Here is a 20176-nt window from a genome sequence, read left to right as displayed (position 1 = left end):
TGCCACATTACTTTTTTGTGAGGGGCATAACAATAAAAACCAAACTGCCTTTAACATGCATGCCCAATAGCCTTTTATCATAATGCGCAAAAACAAAAACATAATAAACAATCATCCGCGTCATCCAAGCAAAATGCTCACAGTGTGTCCGTGCAGTCAAAGTCAAACGCGTTAGTTTGTTCACCGGACACCGGCCTCACATTCATTCTAACCGCGAAGTCGGAGCTTGCGCTGGCTCCTGTTGCCACAGCAACCACGGAGGAGAAATCTGTGCAGCTTCTGATGCTGTATCATTACCGCAATGAGGGGGATGTAGCAGTTGTGGTCGGACAGATGGGACTTCAAGATTGACTGTGACTCACCACAGCAAGACACACAAAGCGACGGGAAAGGACGTTTTTTGCGGTAATATACGATTGTTGATTCGGACCTTGGGGGAAACGGTTGGCTCGTTTTGGATCCGCAATCAAGACCTGAGGGTGAGTGGCATTGCTTATAACTGCGGATTATGAGGTCATAATATAGCCTAAATCTTTATGATTCTTTTTTTAAATGATAATGTAAAATTTAAAAATAAATTCAATATGATCACCCGTTTTCATGCATCGCTTTCGATTGACTTTTCTTAAGGCAAACGTGTGTGCCAAATTTGTTTTCATAATTTATTAGTTCTGCGAGCCTTCATTCAAATAAAAATGCGACGTATAAGTTAGAAAAAGCGACGGGATTTTTTGCGGCATGCGGCAAAACGCCGATATCAAAAACATTGTACGATTTGAATGGACATATCGTTGTTTTGTATGCGCGATTAGCAACTAGTATATTTAAAACGTAAAAAACAATCGTTTTTTAATTTCAGTACGCCATATTTGTTATTCTGTGGTGAAATGTTGTAAATCTGATAAATATAAAGAAATAGGCCCCTACCTGTTGGATCTAAACCAGCGAAAGACATTTAAAAAATAATTAGCCTATTTAAAAATACCGCTAAATTATGCAAAGTATTGAGGATGTTCATTGTTGAAATGATATTAATTGATGTTTAAATTATATTATTAAATTATATTAATTTGATTAGCGATCAAGCGTTAACGAGGAAATATCTCTGTTTATTGTTTATAAAAGACAACTCCTGTAATTAATGGTAATTAATTGCAAATATTGCCTGTACTAATGCAAAACATTAAACACTTCTTATGTCGTGTACATGCTGTTGTGTCTGCTAGAACCTAAATAAAAAGAGTCTTAACTCAGGCCTCAACTCACATAGCCAAAAGCAGTTAAAACAGAAATGTGTATTGCTTTTATTTTAATTAAAAAATACAAAAAGACAAGAATTGAAATTGTTTGGATGACGTAAAGGCTTATTGTTGTAATGATATCTACATGTATCCATCAATCGCCTGTCTCCACACTAATGAACTGTGAATACAGTCATTGAGAGAACTAGTGTCAGCATGTTATATAATGTCTTATGTGGATGATGATTTGTAATTACCTCACTGAAAAAGCCTCTCCAACACCATCGTGAATAGAAACTGCAACTTTACAGAGTCCGTACTAAGTGTATAAGACTCAAACACATTGTTATTATAATCCCAGATAGAAAACATACATTTCCGAGATGTCTGGAAAGCATCACGTTCAAATTAACATCTGCTAAACAGCTTATAAAGATCATATTTACAAACATTCTAAATCATAAACATCGTTTGCTGAATGTCTTATTGACATCCGAGAGGAAATGTCTTTAAAAAAAAATACGTCTTCCAGATGTAAACACATCAAATTGACGTCTGGGTGATGTTTGTGCTTTCAGGGAATGTTGAAGAGCAATTGAATTGTCTAAAGACTCCTATTCCAGCTTTGATTGCATGAAAGTGTGTTAAAGATGTTACGATTTTAAGAGGTCTTTTGCACTTCAATGTGATGACGTTAACAGCGGCATATTTATGGAGCCTTGGCAGTGTTCCCGTATGCATATCGGTATGTCTTGGCAAAACCCAACGGTTTTCACTTGAGAGCAGTTAATATGCACAGATAGTCCTTTCAAGTGGTGGCCAACTTTACAAAATATCTTTCTTGATGCCCCCATTCTTCTCCCTTAAGTAAGGGTGACTCTAAATTAGGCCACTGGTCACCTGTGTCAGTCTGCCTGTTGAATACCTGCACTTGAGTGGAACAGAATGTCTTACTCGCATGTGAAACGCAACTGAGCTGTCACACCTAATCAGGAACAACAGCTACAAAAACAAGTACTTTTCTGACTGCAGGGGCCGTCCACAGAAGGGACAAAGAAACAAAGCTATGTTCCAAAACAGTGTGAGCTGCATACATAGGCAGCATTTTAAGGTATCATAGGCATGCTCCTTATGGGAAGGCTATTCTAAAAGGTAGACAGCATTGTTATGTTGCCATTTAATGCTGAAGTGTGACTTTTTTGTTGTTGAAATATTTACATTTACATTTATGCATTTGGCAGACCAAAGCGACTTACAGTGCACTTATTACAGGGACAATCTCCCTGGAGCAACCTGGAGTTAAGTGCCTTGCTCAAGGACACAATGGTGGTGGCTGTGGGGCTCGAACCAGCATCCTTCTGATTACCAGTTATGTGCTTAGACCACTACACCACAACCACTCCAAATACTTTCTCATATGCAGAGACAATATAAGTAAGCTATTCGTAAAATTCGTAAACACTGTGTCTCTGTGGTCCTATAGAAATTCCCTGTTTGAGTGTCTCTTCCAACCCAACACAACATCAACAGTGTGAGTTTGTGGCAGGACTATCGGTTTGTTCAATCAATAGCAAACGGGAGGTGTATTCAGAAAGCTGATTGAAAACAATGTTTATTTTTGCAATTTCATTTGTTGGGGCTAGTGGCGCAGAAAATCACACATTTCAGATATTCAATGTTTCCAGATACCTCGTTTAAAAAAAAAAAAACAGCAGAAAAATGTTGATTACAAATATATTTAATTAAAAAACCTGATTCAGTATGAACTATTTTACCCAATATGTTGTGCTCAGTGATGTCATACAATGGCAGTTTATGGTGACCAACTCTTCAAGCTTCAAAAGGACACAAAAGTATCATTCAGAACTCTAATAAATGATTCCACAAGACTCATGATTGCTATGAAAGCATACGATAAGGTTTGGTGAGAAACAAACCGAAATCTATTGTATTATTTAGTGAAAATATTCACTAACCGTTGATCTCCTGTGCGCGTTCATGATAGGGCACAAGAGCAACAGTTCATGCAGCGCCCTCGTGACATTGGGGTGTTCAAGCGAAAACTCATTTTGTTTATCTCAATAATACTACACTACACAGCTCCACACAAAACTGAGAACAGAACTTACTAAACATGTCTGAAGAGTTTGTAGTAGAAGAATTGATGCATTTCTATGTCCAGACTTATTATTTTTGAGTACTCAGACATCGAACAGAAACATAGAGGCTACAGGCAGCCACAGTCACACCGTGTCCTAGCCTGATGACAAACAACATACGATAAAAGGTTATTTGCGATGGTAATCAGAGTTTTTGTCCTAACCAGTCGTGGCGAGCGACAGTACATTTACATTTATGCATTTGGCAGACGCTTTTATCCAAAGCGACTTACAGTGCAATTATTACAGGGACAATCCCCCCAGAACAACCTGGATTTAAGTGCCTTGCTCAAGGGCCCAATGGTGGTGGCTGTGGGGTTCGAACCAACGACCTTCTGATTAACAGCCCTGTGCTTTAGCCACTATGCCACCACCACTCCTGCATTGTATTGATCCCTTGTTTTATTTTTGCCATCGCGTGGGTAACTTAATCCTTTGTGAACTGGTACCGGTCCAAAAACGTAAAAAAAAAAAAAGGCTTGGCATAGAAATGCATAAATTATTCGACTACAAACTCTTCAGACATGTTTAGTAAGTTCTGTTCTCTGTTTTGTGTGCAGCTGTGTTGTGTTCTGTTGTTACTATGCCCTATCATGACACAGGAGATCGACGGTCAGTGAACATTTTCACTAAATAATACATTTGATTTCAGTTTGTTTCTCACCAAAACTTATCGTATGTTTTTTAACAATCATGAGTCTCATGGAATCATTTATTAGAGTTCTGAATGATACTTTTGTATTCTTTTGAATCTTGAAGAGGTGGTCACCATAAACTGCCATTGTATGACATCACTGAGCACAACATTTATTCACAATTTCTCCCGTTGTGTTCAGAAAAAGAAAGTCAGTCAGATAGAGTTATAACAACACAGGAGTGAGTAAAGAATGTCTGAATTAAATTTTTTTGGTGAACTTTACCTTTCATTTAAGTTAGGATGCTGTCTTATGCCACGTCCACACAAAGTTTAATTGACAAACAGATTAATTTTGCTATGTTTACGCCTCTCATCCACACTTGAACAGTGGTTTCTCCTGCCGTGAACGCTCACCATAACGGCATCCTTTGGAAAATGTTGTTTCAGGTTTTAAACTAAAATAGATTAACCGCCGTAGGCCACACTTCGTCTACTACGTAAATATAAAAATGGCGATTCCGTTTTCGAAACACTCTCCGTCCACACTGCCATTTTCGAACATTTTCACAAAAGTAGCATCCCTCACGGTGCATGCAAAAAATCGTCGTTGCATGTACTGTCTGAAACGCAATTGTCCTCATGTTCCGCCGGACAGCAATTCCAAATAAACTTCCTGCCGCATTTGAAGGAATGCAGTGGGAAGGTTATACATAGTAACATTATTCTTTAACAACTCTATCGAAGTGGATAGCAGTCAAAACAGCACCACTACAACACGGGCCGCCATCTTGATTGTTTTGGATTGAATGGGTCAACAAATATGTCATCATTTTCGAATATCTAAATTTTCCCTGTCCACACTACAGCATGATTACTGTGGTTTCAAATTCATACACTTTGTTGAGTGTTTTCACTGGACAAAAATACTGTCTCAGTGTGGACGGAAGGCCAAAATATAGCAAAATGAGTCTAGTCTCTCTAGTGTTAGAGACTAATTTTGCAGAGATGGGTCACTTTTATTAAAATGAATGGGAGAAACTGGAACAGATGTAGAAAGAAGTGCTACCTTACAGGTAAAGAGCCTTTTAAATACAGACATCGCCTGTCAATCAACTCAAGAATGTGCATGCACATTAGCTATAAAAGCTGAGAAAATAGCGTTTTTTAGAGTAATCTGAGATAAAGAAGCACAATTTATGATACCAATGTTGTCAGATTTTACTGCTGATTTGAAATATGTTCTATTATTGTAATCTTGACCAACAGTTTTGGAGATTTTGGGCTTTTCCCATTCAAGTAGATACTGTAGGATCTGCACTTTCATGACTGGGAGCATACCAAAGATGGCCGCCAGTGGACTGACTTGCTAGAGATACTTTGACATGGACTAATCCACATAACACTAATCCATTTTGGTTTTCAGTTTCCTAGCCTAATAATTAAAAAGAAAAATGCTGTAATGTAGAATGCTTTCGATACGCTCTATTTCGGTGGAGGAAAACGTAGTTCCAGTGTGGATCAGAGACGTAAACATACCGGATTCAATGCCAATGTCTATGTAGACAGCAAGGACCATTTTTGGTACAGATCTTACCAGTGCAAAGGAGCTTACAGTAGGCCCACCCAGACAGAAATGGATAAACTGACTTAAAATAATGTATTTATTTAAAACATATATATTTACAAAATATATTTAATTGGAACATGTTAAGAATGAACTGCTTTGAATGAAATGTATTAAGTGAATCACATTGAACAGTTGTCTGTTGATAGACTGATATAACAAGTCTTTGTTTTTGTGTTTCAAATGCTTATCTGCTGGACAGATCTGAAATCTTATCATCATTAATGCTACTACAGCACTTTATCTTCATTACTCACTTTCTTTTGATGGACAGTCTAATGTCTATTATATGTTCAGTTGTCAAGCCAAATATACCTTTAGTCCAGATGGTTCTGTTGGTTGTTGCGAGTTCCTGTCAATCTGAGCAGAAATTAAATTGCAGGTTTTTACGTGTGTTATGCAACCAGTCTGGGCTGCATTTCTCAAAAGCAAAGCAAGGTTAAGTTGAATGTAGACACCATTGGCGCCAATGGGTTTACGATGCTTTTGGGAAACACTGCCCTGACTAGTTTTGCACAGAAATCAATCATATGTGCAAAAGCCTCGTCAAAGGTGGGTGCTGGTGTATCAGGAGGGCAGATGACCTGGCTCCATTCTGGTACCTGTAACCAGTAGCGGTTTTAGCTTGTTTGGTGCCCTGGGCGAAACGCGCTTCAACGCGGCCCCAAAGTTGTTGACCGGGGGGTGTATGTGATTCTAAATGAGAATGCACCCAAAGTTGTTGATGGGGGTGGGGTACCGCCATCACCTCGTGCCCCCCAAACCACAAGATTTTGCCCTGTGCAACTGCCCATGTCGCCCATGCCTAAATCCGCCAATGGGCAACTGCCCATGTCGCCCATGCCTAAATCCGCCAATGGGCAACTGCCCATGTCGCCCATGCCTAAATCCGCCAATGGGCAACTGCCCATGTCGCCCATGCCTAAATCCGCCAATGGGCCCATGTCGCCCATGCCTAAATCCGCCAATGGGCAACTGCCCATGTCGCCCATGCCTAAATCCGCCAATGCCTGTAACACATCTGCCTGTAATTTTCAAATGAACTCAAACTACAAATACAAAATGCATATACATATATAATACATAAAGCATCTAATTTGATGCACTAGCGCTAAAAGGTGTCTTGATCAGGAAATGTAATTCCAAGAGAGAAAGAAATATGAAATTGTCCATTTTATTCCAACAATATTCCAGTCACAGTATAATTTCCAAACACAGCATGGGGTTTTGAAGGTCATGAGGGTGATCAATTATCTAAAGGTCTTGCAACTTATCGTAAATCAAATATTCATGACTTGCCCAACATAAATTTTAATGCATGTGAAGGGCGGAAACAGTAGTCTGTATTTAGATTTTTCAGTGTAGTTATGCTCTGTTTTATTACATTTTATTGGTATGACTAATTAAAAACAGTTTAATGTTTCTTTATCAACTTAATTCAGTCTCTTTTGGTTTGTAAACATCGGTTGTCAGCCTAGTAACACCAGTTTGAATTCACCGAACGATCAGTGATCCTTAACATATGCAAACAGGGAGAACAGGCTCTAAATTCAAAGTTATTGTCATCAATATTTTTACACCCCATTTAAACTGTCAGTCACAAATGAAGAAGATCTACCTTAGAGATCATAATTAAAGGAATATTCCCATTTCAATACAAGTTGAGCTCAATCAACAGCATTTGTGGCATAATGTTGATTACTACAAAAATCATTTTGATACATTCTTAAAAAAAATTATAAAAACAAAAGCAAAAATCGTGGTTAAAGTGAGACACTTACAATGGAAGTGAATGGGGACAATTTTTGGAGAGTTTAAAAAGCAGAAATATAAAGCTTATAATTTTATAAAAGCATTTACATGAATTCTTCTGTTAAAACTGAGTTGCAAAATCTAAACTAAAGATTAAATTCAACGTGAAACATTCTATTAAATTAGGTTAATGTTTGTTCAAACTACTAACATTTAAAATAAGACACATTTGAGAAGAGCTACTTGCTCCTTGAAAGTCTGACATGAACACTGAAGCGTGAAGGTGAGCTGGTATTATTTATGTAACCCTCAGCACCAGGACACAGATGGTGTTTTCCTGTTTACGGCCCTTGCATCTATATTTCCGCCGTTTACAGAGACATACAGCCTACACACACACGCAAGCATCTTCTGTGGTAACTGGGTCACCAAAGCAAGATGATGACAAATAACAACTGATGATACTTTTATATTTTCTACTATTCACAAGTCATTTAAAAACATGATGCTTTAGACATGCTAAAAAGACACTAATTTATAACCTATAAACAGTTTGAAGGATTTTTCATGATAGACAGGTGAATATCACAAAAACATGTCCAGGTCTCACACACACACATCATATATATATATATATATATATATATATATATATATATATATATTTGCACCAATCAGCCACAACATTAAAACCACCTGCCTAATATTATGTAGGTCCCCCTCGTGCCACCAAAACAGCGCCAACCCGCCAATTCTTCTCAACACAATTGTACAGAGTGGTTCACCAACAATCATCCGTGCGATTATCTAATCAGCCAATCATGTGGCAGCAGTGCATTGCATAAAATCATGCAGATACAGGTCAGGTGCTTCAGTTAATGTTCACATCAACTATCAGAATGGTGAAAAAATTTGATCTCAGTGATTTGGAGCATGGCATGATTGTTGGCACCAGATGGGCTGGTTTGAGTATTTCTGAGATTTTCACACTCTAAAGTCTCTAGAATTTACTCCGAATGGTGCCAAAAACAAAAAACATCCAGTGAGCGGCAGTTCTGTGGACAGAAACGCCTGGTTTGAAGTCTAGAGTAACTCAGATCACCGCTCTGTACAATTATGGTGAGAATGGCATGATTACACGTATATATACAGTATATATTATTTTTATGACAGTCAATCACATTTCCCCTAAAATTTCATTACTGTACTGCATCTGGACATTTTACTTGTTTTTATTATTTTCTAAAAGCTGATTCTTATTAGAATCCAATGTGCTGTTTTTGTTTCATTCTGAATAAATTAAAGACAGTACAACAAATTACCATTAATAAGGCATAAACCCGCATATGCACCGGTCACTGTAAAACAGAACCTTTGCAATGTGTCCGCCCGGAGTCATTACACTGACACACACACAACAGCCATATCAGTGATCAAATGAGGACCTATTAATGCTATTTGTAGTACAAAACAAGCCCAAATGGGACTTGTTATAGAGATCAAGTACTTTGCAGTCTCTGTAATGCACAATTGAATTACTACCGAAGCACGTCAAATCTCAACTAACACGAAAATGGAAAACGAGACATTATTTGCAAGCGCTTTTCATGTGGAGTGCAAGGCGGAGTTTGACATTGGCATTGACACCCTGACGCGAATCATAAATCGACCAAAGGCACTAAATTATATTGTCACATATTGTTTTGTTGGGTTTCCTAAAAAGGAATATAAGTGAATTTTTACAGAAGAGAAAATCTGTGATTAATCGCGATTAACTGTGAAAAATTATGGGATTAATCACGCTTTTAAAACATATAATAATAGACTGATAGCACTACATGATATTGTTATATTTTGTTTTGTTTTATTTCCTAAACAGGAATATAAGTGAATTTTTACAGAACAGAAAATCTGCGATTAATCGCGATTAATTGTGAAAAAATTATGCGGTTAATCGCGATTAACTGTGAAAAATTATGGGATTAATCACGCTTTTAAAACATATAATAATAGACTGATAGCACTACATGATATTGTTACATATTGTTTTGTTTTCTTTCCTAAAAAGGAAATAATTGCATTTTGACAGGAAGAGGAGTATGTATAGTTAAATTTAAGCATTTTAAATATCTGCAATTAATCGTGATTACCTATGAAAAAATTATGTGATTAATCGCGATTTTAAAAATGCAATCGAGTGACAGCGCTAAAAATACTTAACCATTTAAATAGTAGATCAGTCCTTTTTTTGTATTGCAATTTTTTTCCATTTTTTTCTTTTGTGTGTGTGTGTGTGTGTGTGGGGGGGGGGGTGTTAACTTACGTGTTTAATTTGATTTATACACCCCAGACATGTTACCCATGACAGATTTTGTGTGATTCACCCCTGCCAATTACTTTGTGTTCTACAAACGAAAGCATAAACTCCTATAATTTAGGGAGAAGCATACGCTTGCAATTTCAGGCTGCGCATACTGGATTTTCTAGCCAATGATGATAAATTTGGTCCCTCACAAACTGCATATAAAAATAGCCCATTCTTAATCTGAATAAGTGCCTTTATTTACAAGGCACTGAAAAGTGCAGCCAGGACCAAAGCAAAACACAGTTAACATACTCGACTGCAAAGCCATTGATTACTCAGCTAAATGTAGATGTGCCCTTAGCATGTATTGACTCGTTGCAGTTTTAATGGGAAATTAATTCTGAATGATGGTTGCGTTCTTTTAACCTTCTCTTCCCTCCCTTCCTCTTAGTTGTCCTGTTTGACCCGCTGGCTTTTATTCAACAGAATGTCTGCTGCCATTTATGTGACCGAGCAGAGGAACCCTAGAGACAAGCTGCCATACAATGTCAAAGTCATAATTTCAGCAGTGGTTGGACATGAGTGTGTATGTGACAGTCCTTATCTCAGTCATCAAGGTTGGAGGTGGTTGGAGGGGCTGTATCCTCTAGCACATGCATGCTATTTATAGACAGGCTTCAAATTCGAAACAACCTTTGCTTTGAGACATGGAAAGAGAGAGAGTGGAAAAAACAATGTTTTGTTGTGGGAAATTAAATTTACATGTTCGCTCTCGTTATGTTAACATGCACTTGCATCAGTTGTTTGCTTTGCAGTGTCAGATCAGAGTGAGTCACGTCCACAGAGAATCAGGAAATCAAGGAACTAATTATATACAGTATATGATCAACTTTATAAGCATTTCTGTCTGTGGCGCTTTAACGGTTTGCCACGCCTACAGATAGCACTTGTGAGAATCTTCTTTAAATCCTCTAATCAGCTTGGATACATTGTTGTATATGTTGGATACATAGCTGCCATTGGTCAACAATAATTAATGAATTGCTGAAACTCTATTGCCATATGTAGTGATGTAAACAACTGTTCAAATTTGGGGGTAAATATAAAGGAATAGATGACCCCAAAATGAAAAATTGCATCATTTACATACTTTCATGTTGACTCAAATGTGTGACCATATGCATTTCTTGAAGCTATTTAAATATTTTTTTGGATACTGTATATAAGAATCAAATGCTATTCTTTAGTATATATTCAATAATGTCACCTGATACTGATGTATTTAATTAGGATGACATACCCTTATGAGCATTATCCATGGTTTTACTACAGTAACCATGGTTACGACAATATTTCTATAGTAAAACCATAGTCAATTTTAGTAAGGGTTAAACAAATAAAGTGACAACATTAAATTGAGCAAATGTATACTTAAAGAGACAGTTCACCCAAAAATGAAAAGTCTTGCATCATGTACTCACCCTCACACCATCCCAGATGAGTGTGACTTACTTCTGCTGAACACCAACAAAGATTTTTCAAAGAATATTTCAGCTCAATAGGTCCATACACTGCAACTGAATGGTAACCAAAAACTTTGAAGCTTCTAAAAGCACATAAAGGCAGCATAAAATTAATCCATACAACTCCAGTAGTTAATTCCATGTTTTCAGAAGAGATCCAGTTGGTTTGGGGTGAGAACAGACCAAAATATAGCCCCTTATTCACTATAAATCTCGACATCAGATGTCTCCTTGGAGGTCATGATTTCAAGCTTGATTACACTTTCTAGCGCCATCTAGCACTGTGTGCATGTGTGCATGTGTTAAGCGCTAGGAAGTGTAATCGAGCTTGAAATTATGATCATGCCTAGAGACTGCAATGGCAAGATGTACAGTGAAAAAGGAGATATATTTGGGTCCGTTCTCATCCAAAACGATTGGATCACTTCAGAAGACATTAAACCACTGGAGACTTATGGAAAAAGTCTTATGGAGATTAAAAATTTGGGTCACCATTCCCTTAAATTCTAAACATGTTTGTTTGTGTTCAGCAGAGGAAAGAATGCCAAACACGTCTGGGATGGCATGAGGGTGAGTAAATGATGAGAAATGTTCATTTTGGGGTGAACCATGGCTATACATATACAGGTGAAACTCGAAAAATTAGAATATCGTGCAAAAGTTCATTAATTTCAGTAATTCAACTTAAAAGGTGAAACTAATATATTATATAGACTCATTACAAGCAAAGTAAGATATTTCAAGCCTTTATTTGATATAATTTTGATGATTATGGCTTACAGCTTATGAAAACCCCAAATTCAGAGTCTCAGAAAATTAGAATATTACATGAAATCAATAAAAAAAAAGGATTTTAAATACAGAAATGTCGGCCCTCTGAAAAGTATAATCATGCATATGTACTCAGTACTTGGTTTGGGCCCCTTTTGCATTAATTACTGCCTCAATGCGGCGTGGCATGGATGCTATCAGCCTGTGGCACTGCTGAGGTGTTATGGAAGACCAAGATGCTTCAATAGCGGCCTTCAGCTCTTCTGCATTGTTTGGTCTCATGTCTCTCATCTTTCTCTTGGCAATGCCCCATAGATTCTCTATGGGGTTCAGGTCAAGCGAGTTTGCTGGCCAATCAAGCACAGTAATACCATGGTCATTGAACCAGGTTTTGGTACTTTTGGCAGTGTGGGCAGGTGCCAAGTCCTGCTGGAAAATGAAGTCAGCATCTCCATAAAGCTTGTCTGCTGAAGGAAGCATGAAGTGCTCTAAAATGTCCCGGTAGGCGGCTGCGTTGACTCTGGACTTAATAAAGCACAGTGGACCAACACCAGCCGATGACATGGCTCCCCAAACCAACACAGACTGTGGAAACTTCACACTGGACTTCAAGCATCTTGGATTGTGTGCCTCTCCATTCTTCCTCCAGACTCTGGGACCTTGGTTTCCAAATGAGATGCAAAATTTGCTCTCATCAGAAAAGAGGACTTTGGACCACTGAGCAACAGACCAGTTCTTTTTTCTTTAGCCCAGGTAAGACGTTTGACATTTGAAGCCCATGTCCAGGACCCGTCTGTGTGTGGTGGCTCTTGATGCAGTAACTCCAGCCTCAGTCCACTCCTTGTGAAGCTCCCCACACATTTGAATGGCCTTTTCCTGACAATCCTCTCCAGGCTACGGTCATCCCTGCTGCTTGTGCACCTTTTTCTTCCACACTTTTCCCTTCCACTTAACTTTCTATTAATGTGCTTTGATACAGCACTTTGAGAACATCCAACTTCTTTTGCAATTACCTTTTGAGGCTTTCCCTCCTTGTGGAGGGTGTCAATGATGGTTTTCTGCACAACTGTCAGGTCAGCAGTTTTCCCCATGATTGTGAATTCAACTGAACCAGACTGAGAGACCATTTAAAGGCTCAGGAACCCTTTGCAGGTGTTTAGCTGATTAGAGTGTGACACTTTGAGCCTACAATACTGAACCTTTTCACAATATTCTAATTTTCTGAGATTCTGAATTTGGGGTTTTCATAAGCTGTAAGCCATAATCATCAAAATTATATCAAATAAAGGCTTGAAATATCTTACTTTGCTTGTAATGAGTCTATATAATATATTAGTTTCACCTTTTAAGTTGAATTACTGAAATTAATGAACTTTTGCACGATATTCTAATTTTTCGAGTTTCACCTGTACACTAATAAACTAGAAAACACCCTTTATATATATATATATATATATATATATATATATATATATATATATATATATCTAAATTGAAAAACAGTCATAAACAGCAGCAATAGCCAAAATATTTAGCTTTAAAAGAAGGCGAAGTCTCCCTCCCTGTGTGGGGCTCAGGCTACATGACTGAATCATTTATGTGAACTAGATATACTCAAAATCGACTCCCTAAAATTATTATATGAGAATGAGTTCGCAATGCTAAATATAAGGGAATTGTTCATTTTAACTGGTTCATTTACATGATTTGGTTTTTCCAGCGCTACAGAGAGAGAGAGCACGGGTTTGGTGAGCATATTTTATGTGATAAATGTAGTGTTTTGTGACGCTACTGTGCTACTCTTCGGAAAAAGTAGATTGTTACTGGAAAAATGTAGTTTAGTTAGTAGCGTCACTACTTTCTGTTAACTACTTCTTAACATTAGTGTGAAGTAATATGGGTTAGGAGCAACATAGGGTGAGTAAATAATGCATCATTTTCATTTTTGGGTGAACTATACCTTTTAGAGTCTGTCATTGAAAAGCCCATATTAATCAAACACTAATTTGAATATTGGGGGATGTGTCGGTTGTTTACGACCAAGGCCATTTGTAAGGACCACTATAAATTGTACTCCTCATTTACTGTTTTGTTGGACGGCAGTGTCCATGGTTTCTATCATGCACACCCACCCCTATGTTGACACTTTTATGCACCTTATAGGAAGGGCCTGATGAATGCAAAGGGTTTTTAGGGCAGAGCGGGACTGGCTCAATGACATTAGAAGGTTTGTACTCTTAAAAGGTAAGTTGATGTCTAGATATGATTGACCTCAGCTGGCTTATTCTGTGGATCTACAGAAAAGTGTTAACATTAAGATTGTATTGTAACAAACAGATTCTTTTCTGTTCTGTTTTCAGGATGGAGTGAAATCACTTTTAAGAACTCCAAGGACAATTCATGCATTGATTGTTGAAGATCATAATCGATTGTTGCCACCCCTCCTAGAAGATATCTCACCGCATTAAGGATGATTCTCCAGACTTTCTTGGAATGTGCCATCTTTCCAATTCCTTCCAGAATCAACTATGGATAACTGCGCAAAAACAAGCCCTTTGTCCAGACTCTGATTTCAAAAGGATTGGCGCGGCTTGACGGCTCTACTATGGAATATTTTGGACCTCTCTGGTGTCAACTGCCTTTATTTCTGTTTAGTCTCTTCAAATGTGTCTCTCTCTAAATAAACCGAGAGAGACCCAAGTGCATCCATAAGTTTCATTCATGCTATGTTTGTGTAAAGATAGGCCTGTTTAGTCTGATGCAAGCTTTTTGAATAATGAATTTAAGCAATTATTTTCGGTGAAAAAGCAAAAAAACGAGGTCCACCAAGGACGTTGCACAGGTGCAGCTTCTATAGCTTACTAAAATTTGCCTGAACATTTGCACCTGCTCCCAGGCTCTTCCATTCCCTCATTACTCTCAGCGCCCTCCAATCTCTCAGGATGAGCCAGAAGTCCGATTTGGAAACGGAGGGCTCCCAGGCACCGGTGATTTACACAGTTGAGGAACTGGAATGCAAGATCTGCTACAACCGCTATGACACACGCACCCGCAAACCCAAGATCCTGAGCTGCATGCACCGTGTCTGTGCCAACTGTCTGAAGAAGATGGTCGATTTAGACTCTTCTCCCAGCATCATCAGCTGCCCCTTTTGTCGCCATGAGACGCACGTCCCAGATGAGGAGATCTGGCTGCTTCAGGATGACAGCAACATCTTGGCCATTCTCACTTACCAGGACCGGGCACGTAAAGGTGGGACCACGCCCAGTGGCGAGGTCCTTTTGACACCCAACAGCCTAAGTGGAGGCAGTAGAGGGGAGCAGGCCCATAGCTCCTCTGATTGCCTCGTCATCACCATCATGGAAGTCCCCGGAGAGTCTCAATCCTCAGATTCAATGAGCATGCTGAACATGGTGCGCTTGTATCGGCCAGCCAGCCTGGACTCATTGCCTTGCCACCTGCCTGTGCAGAAGTGCCGGGCATGGACGTCCCGCTCAGTTCCTCGTTTTCTGATGGGTGTCCTCTGCTTGGTCTACTTCAGCTCGTTGCCACTTGGGATCTACTTGCTGATGATCCAACAGCTCACGATGGGAGTGATCCTTGTCAGCCTGGTGCCCTCCACCCTTGTTCTTTGTGTATTTTATGGCTTCTGCCAATGTCTGTGCCATGAGATTATGGAGGCTATCACCACATAGCACCCTAATGCTTCTTCAGATGATCGCTGGACAATATGGACTAGCCAGACCTGTGAACAAACACCATTGGTCAATTCAGCAAGCAGATACCCCATCTTCAGTTGCACCAGATTATACCAGCACTTACCAGTAAACTCCTTATGAATCACCTCACATTGTTTGCAGGGCCTATTATCCTTAACTTGATTACCAATGCAAGCTGATGTATTGATTTTGGAATGCATCAGATTGTTGTGGTTTTGTATTGTGTCCAGCTCACCCAATGAGTCTTCAACAACTGTGATATAAATAACACATAACAGAGAATTAATACCCAGCACCCATTATAGTGGAAACCACAGGATCTATTCTATAATAGTAGATTCATTTGTTCAATATTTTTTTGTTACCGTATGAATTTCTGTGGAATAATTTCAACCATCGTCTCAATGTTCTTGTTGAAGTTTCTAGTTGCCTTTGTAAGGCATGTCAATGGACAAGCTGTAATGTATATGTAAAAAAAGTGAATTTGTGTTTGTCGTTGCTATGAGAATGGACAAATACTTTAAAACCAACTGTTATATATTCAATAAAGATTCTTCCAGATCTATCAATGCTCTAGATTACATTATGATGTATACTTCAACCTACCCAAGTAATAGAATAGTGGTTCTCATCTGGTTCTTCTCCAGAGTTTATGTGGTGATCCAACAGGGTATCAAAATTGTACAAAGTAAAGAAACATGGCCTTAAAATCAACTGCCATAAACTCCACAGAGCCAACATTATGCAAAATGACTAACATGGCATTTAAGCTAAATAGTACAGTTTTGTAAATAGAAAAACAGCACAAGTGTGATTTACCACCCTAAGATATGGAATAAACACTAGGCTAAATATTGCATTAGCCATATTACCAAGTGACAGGTAAATGTGCAACAAAATTAAGTACATTTTGATTGGTTGCTTGACCTAGCTAAATCAGCAAGAACAAGATTGGAAACAATTTCTCCTCCCTTTAAAAAGTATCAGAATAATGCAAAATGAATACCGTCAGAGACATTTTATTATTTACATTGTGCAATATTTCTTAGGTGCTGTCTGTGACCCACCAATGGAGAACTTGTACTCAAATAGTACTATATTTACATGTATCTATATATAGAAATAACTGGAATCAGAAGGGACAATGGCAAAAAGAAGCAAACCCTCCATTGCTTTTGCAAGTGGCTTTCCATGATGGTTCATATTTATTATATTTTACATACAAGGAAAATGGCAAATCAAGGGATGCCCTCCTACATCACATTTATGAAGGATAAAGAGATTATGAACATAATGAGTGAAGTGTTGTCAGTGCCTATTATAACTCTGCTGTTTTGCTAACTGAATGAGCTAATATTACTGATGTTGCTCAGGAGACTCGACCCGCGGGAGTGTACGTGTTGCATCAAGCGCCACACAGCTTTCAAACAAGCCCAAGAAACCACAAGAGAGTCAATAAAGGATCCCCGTCTGTTCCTCCACAATACCATACCAATCTCTCAGAGGACAATTAACCTGGCATAAACCACTGTGCAAAGCACATACGACGTTATTACACCCACACAAGCACATATATACAGACAACAACTCCTATAAAGTCATTAAAAACGGATCTCTTGATGTAAAGCATTGTGAGTTATGAGTTTGTTCTGAAAACCGCAGGACTCTTGATCTGGTTGAACAACACAAAGGATTCCAGTAACATGGACGGCAAGATTTGGGCCTAATTTGAACAGGTCTCCCTATAGACCGGCTTCTGTCAAAGCTTTGGAATAAAGAGCAAGAGGTGAGCATACAAATATAAGTTGGTTGGCACAAATTGTCTCAAACTGATGTATGAAACAGGACCGTCAAAACAGCTTGCGAGCTTAAGGGTGGGAATAAAATCTTGCGGGTAACTTTGAGGATATAAATGATCAGTAAGTGGCTGTTTTAGTCAAACATTTATGATGCAAATGCATAACTTTCTTTCTTTGGGTGTTATTTTGTGTGTAGTTTTATAGTTAATCTTAAAAGTAGTTTAATAGACTTGTGGCAACAGTTACAAATCAAGGAAAGGTAAACAAACCAATAACAATGGTGGCAATGTTACAAAGCTGAACTTTTAATATATAAGACAGGCAATAGTTGTTTAAGAGTGGTATTAATACAAATGGTAATTGAATGGTACATCATTTTTACATTGAATAAGATAAAGCTTGAACTTAAAACGATTAAGTCTACATGTGTACTCAATTCAAGACTGTGAAAATAAATGCTCTTGTTTCTAAGTATTTTTTTAATGATTCTTAGTTATCTTTACAATGCGCCATGATGTATCAATCCTAAAGTAGAACGCCTTGTCATAATTATTTGCTAATTTGAATACATTTCACCAGTAAATAAAATACGTATATTTATATATAAGTTTTTATGACACGAGGAGTCAAATTTTCCTTGATCTTTTGGCATATAAGAGGTCATTGTACTGTAATACATACTGTAAGTTTCAGAACTCAAAACTTCTCACTGTAAAAAGAGCATTTGTTGAAAGCAAGCTGCCAAAAATACTTGTATGAATTGTTGTCACAATAGGGTAGAAATTTGCATCTGACCTCCACAACAAAACACCTACATTTCCTTTAACCACTTTCGTAGGCCGCACAGTAATGGTGAGAAGAGAGCATGTCAATTAAGAGCAGAGAGCCAATCATTATAGTGGCTGTTTACTGCCAAGTCTTACATGAGAGCACTGAATTGTTTCACAGTTTTTTACGTTTATATAGACCATTTTTGTTGTTGATTTTGTCACATTTGGTAACTTGTTTTATGAAGTCTGAACTTATGTAAAATAACGGTTCACGATCAAAAACATTTCCGTAGATTATTTCCTTCATCGTATTTCGTGAACCAAGTCTTGAGGTCTCGTGCACAGCTCTGTATCTTGTTTCTATTGCCAGTAATGTAAGGTAATGTTGTCTAATAGACTATATGCAATAAACTCCACTGTGGATGGTTTCCATTTGTTATGCAGTACATGATTAAACTATTCCGACATTTGAAAACCAACAATTGTTATATCTTCTATTAGGTTGAGGTCGATCACACACAAGTGCTAATGAATCGCTGGCGTCAATCCGTGGTGGAGATCCAAACCAGAAAAAAACAAGTAAATGAATGTGAGCAGGCACAGGTCGCCCTGAGCAAAGTGACATCCTGCTTCCAACAAATGGCAATATCCTTGGGGACCAACACGGACGGGAGCTGCCTTAGAGAAGAGCTGGAGGAAACCAGGACACTAGCTCATAGAATATGCACAGGTAAGACTGGAACACTAGAAGCAAAAAGACAAGACAGTATCAGGCCTTTGAATATAAATTGGCCAGTAACTGATTGCAGCACAGCCGCACACTAGATCAATCATCCTCAATGGTATAATTTTGGGGAAGGACTATCCGTTTGAAGGACCAAAGGAAAACAGGGGTTCAGAAAACTTTTGAAATTGCATTTGGTGGTGCAGAAATTACCTGCTGCATCTTTAGAATATTTTTCTAGACTACAAACTAGTGACAGGTCATATATATTTCAATCCATTGAAACTGTAAAGAGAGAGTTTACTTGATATACTCATGTTTAAGGGCTTCACCGGAGACTGCTCGCACTGCTGTTAGAAATGGAACAAGGACAAGAGGACAAAGAACAGGTTGAGCGACTTTGGGTACTCTTCCTTTCAAGCTTGGAAAACTTCCAGCAAGACTTAAGGAAGGTCACCACCTTGCAAAATATGTTCCCCCTCACACAGCGCAAAGACAGGCAAGCCCTCATCAACACTGGATGTGCAGGTGGAACATCTGAAGTAGCGGCTCGGGCAGCCATGGTGCAGACCCCATGGTTTTTGGTAGAGACGACGGCAAGCCCAGATCTGAAGACACATGTGGAAGAGATTGATATTCTACTTGAAGAAATGCTACAGCGAGTTAACGTGCCACTGTGGTCAGTGGAACCCACGCAACAAGCATGGGTGGAAGGCTGTTCTACACAAGATGGTGGGCACGACAATGATGAGACACTAGAGGAGATGATGGAAGTAGAGGTGGTGTCTCAAAATACTACAGCAGGCTGTTGCCATCACCAAAACTGCAAAGTAGGCTGTCTACTGTGTCTGCTCAGCTAGGATCTGAAACCAAAGAACATGGAAGCTTAATACCTGAATTTTCCAATAACTACTTTATTGGGGTCCAAAAGTCTGAGAACACTACTGGAAATGCTTCCATTTTTATTCCAATTTAATAAAGGTTTTCAGTACATATTACATTATTAGCATAACATTGAAGTAAAAAGGTTGAATTGGAAAATGCACACTAATTCAGTAATTGGTATATTGTTCTTTTGGTTCAAGTTCTTCAAAATGGTCCATGTCACAAATACATTTATTTGAGTAGAGACCTAGAAATAGCACAAAATCT

The 20176-nt window shown here is 38.4% G+C and overlaps 2 protein-coding genes across 2 annotated transcripts; both read left to right on the top strand.

The window, feature by feature from the left end:
• The first annotated feature begins 227 nt into the window (after positions 1-227).
• On the top strand, positions 228-16285 carry LOC127646655 (E3 ubiquitin-protein ligase RNF182). Its single transcript, XM_052130448.1, has 2 exons — positions 228-479; positions 14373-16285. The coding sequence occupies exon 2, from the start codon at positions 14955-14957 to the stop codon at positions 15705-15707; it is 753 nt and encodes a 250-aa protein (XP_051986408.1). The 5' UTR covers positions 228-479; positions 14373-14954; the 3' UTR covers positions 15708-16285.
• Positions 16286-19119: 2834 nt separating this feature from the next.
• Positions 19120-19884, top strand: zgc:109913 (regulator of G-protein signaling 9-binding protein). Its single transcript, XM_052130317.1, has one exon. The coding sequence runs from the start codon at positions 19384-19386 to the stop codon at positions 19882-19884; it is 501 nt and encodes a 166-aa protein (XP_051986277.1). The 5' UTR covers positions 19120-19383.
• Positions 19885-20176: the final 292 nt, after the last annotated feature.

The sequence above is a fragment of the Xyrauchen texanus genome, chromosome 7 (genome assembly GCF_025860055.1).
Source record: "Xyrauchen texanus isolate HMW12.3.18 chromosome 7, RBS_HiC_50CHRs, whole genome shotgun sequence".
Classification (NCBI taxonomy): domain Eukaryota; kingdom Metazoa; phylum Chordata; class Actinopteri; order Cypriniformes; family Catostomidae; genus Xyrauchen; species Xyrauchen texanus.
Note: the sequence above shows the minus strand (reverse complement) of the source record. Positions and strands in the feature narration are given on the sequence as shown.

Coding starts and splice junctions, on each gene's coding strand:
- zgc:109913 (XM_052130317.1), top strand. CDS start 19,384: ATGGAACAAGGACAAGAGGACAAAGAACAGGTTGAGCGACTTTGGGTA.
- LOC127646655 (XM_052130448.1), top strand. CDS start 14,955: ATGAGCCAGAAGTCCGATTTGGAAACGGAGGGCTCCCAGGCACCGGTG.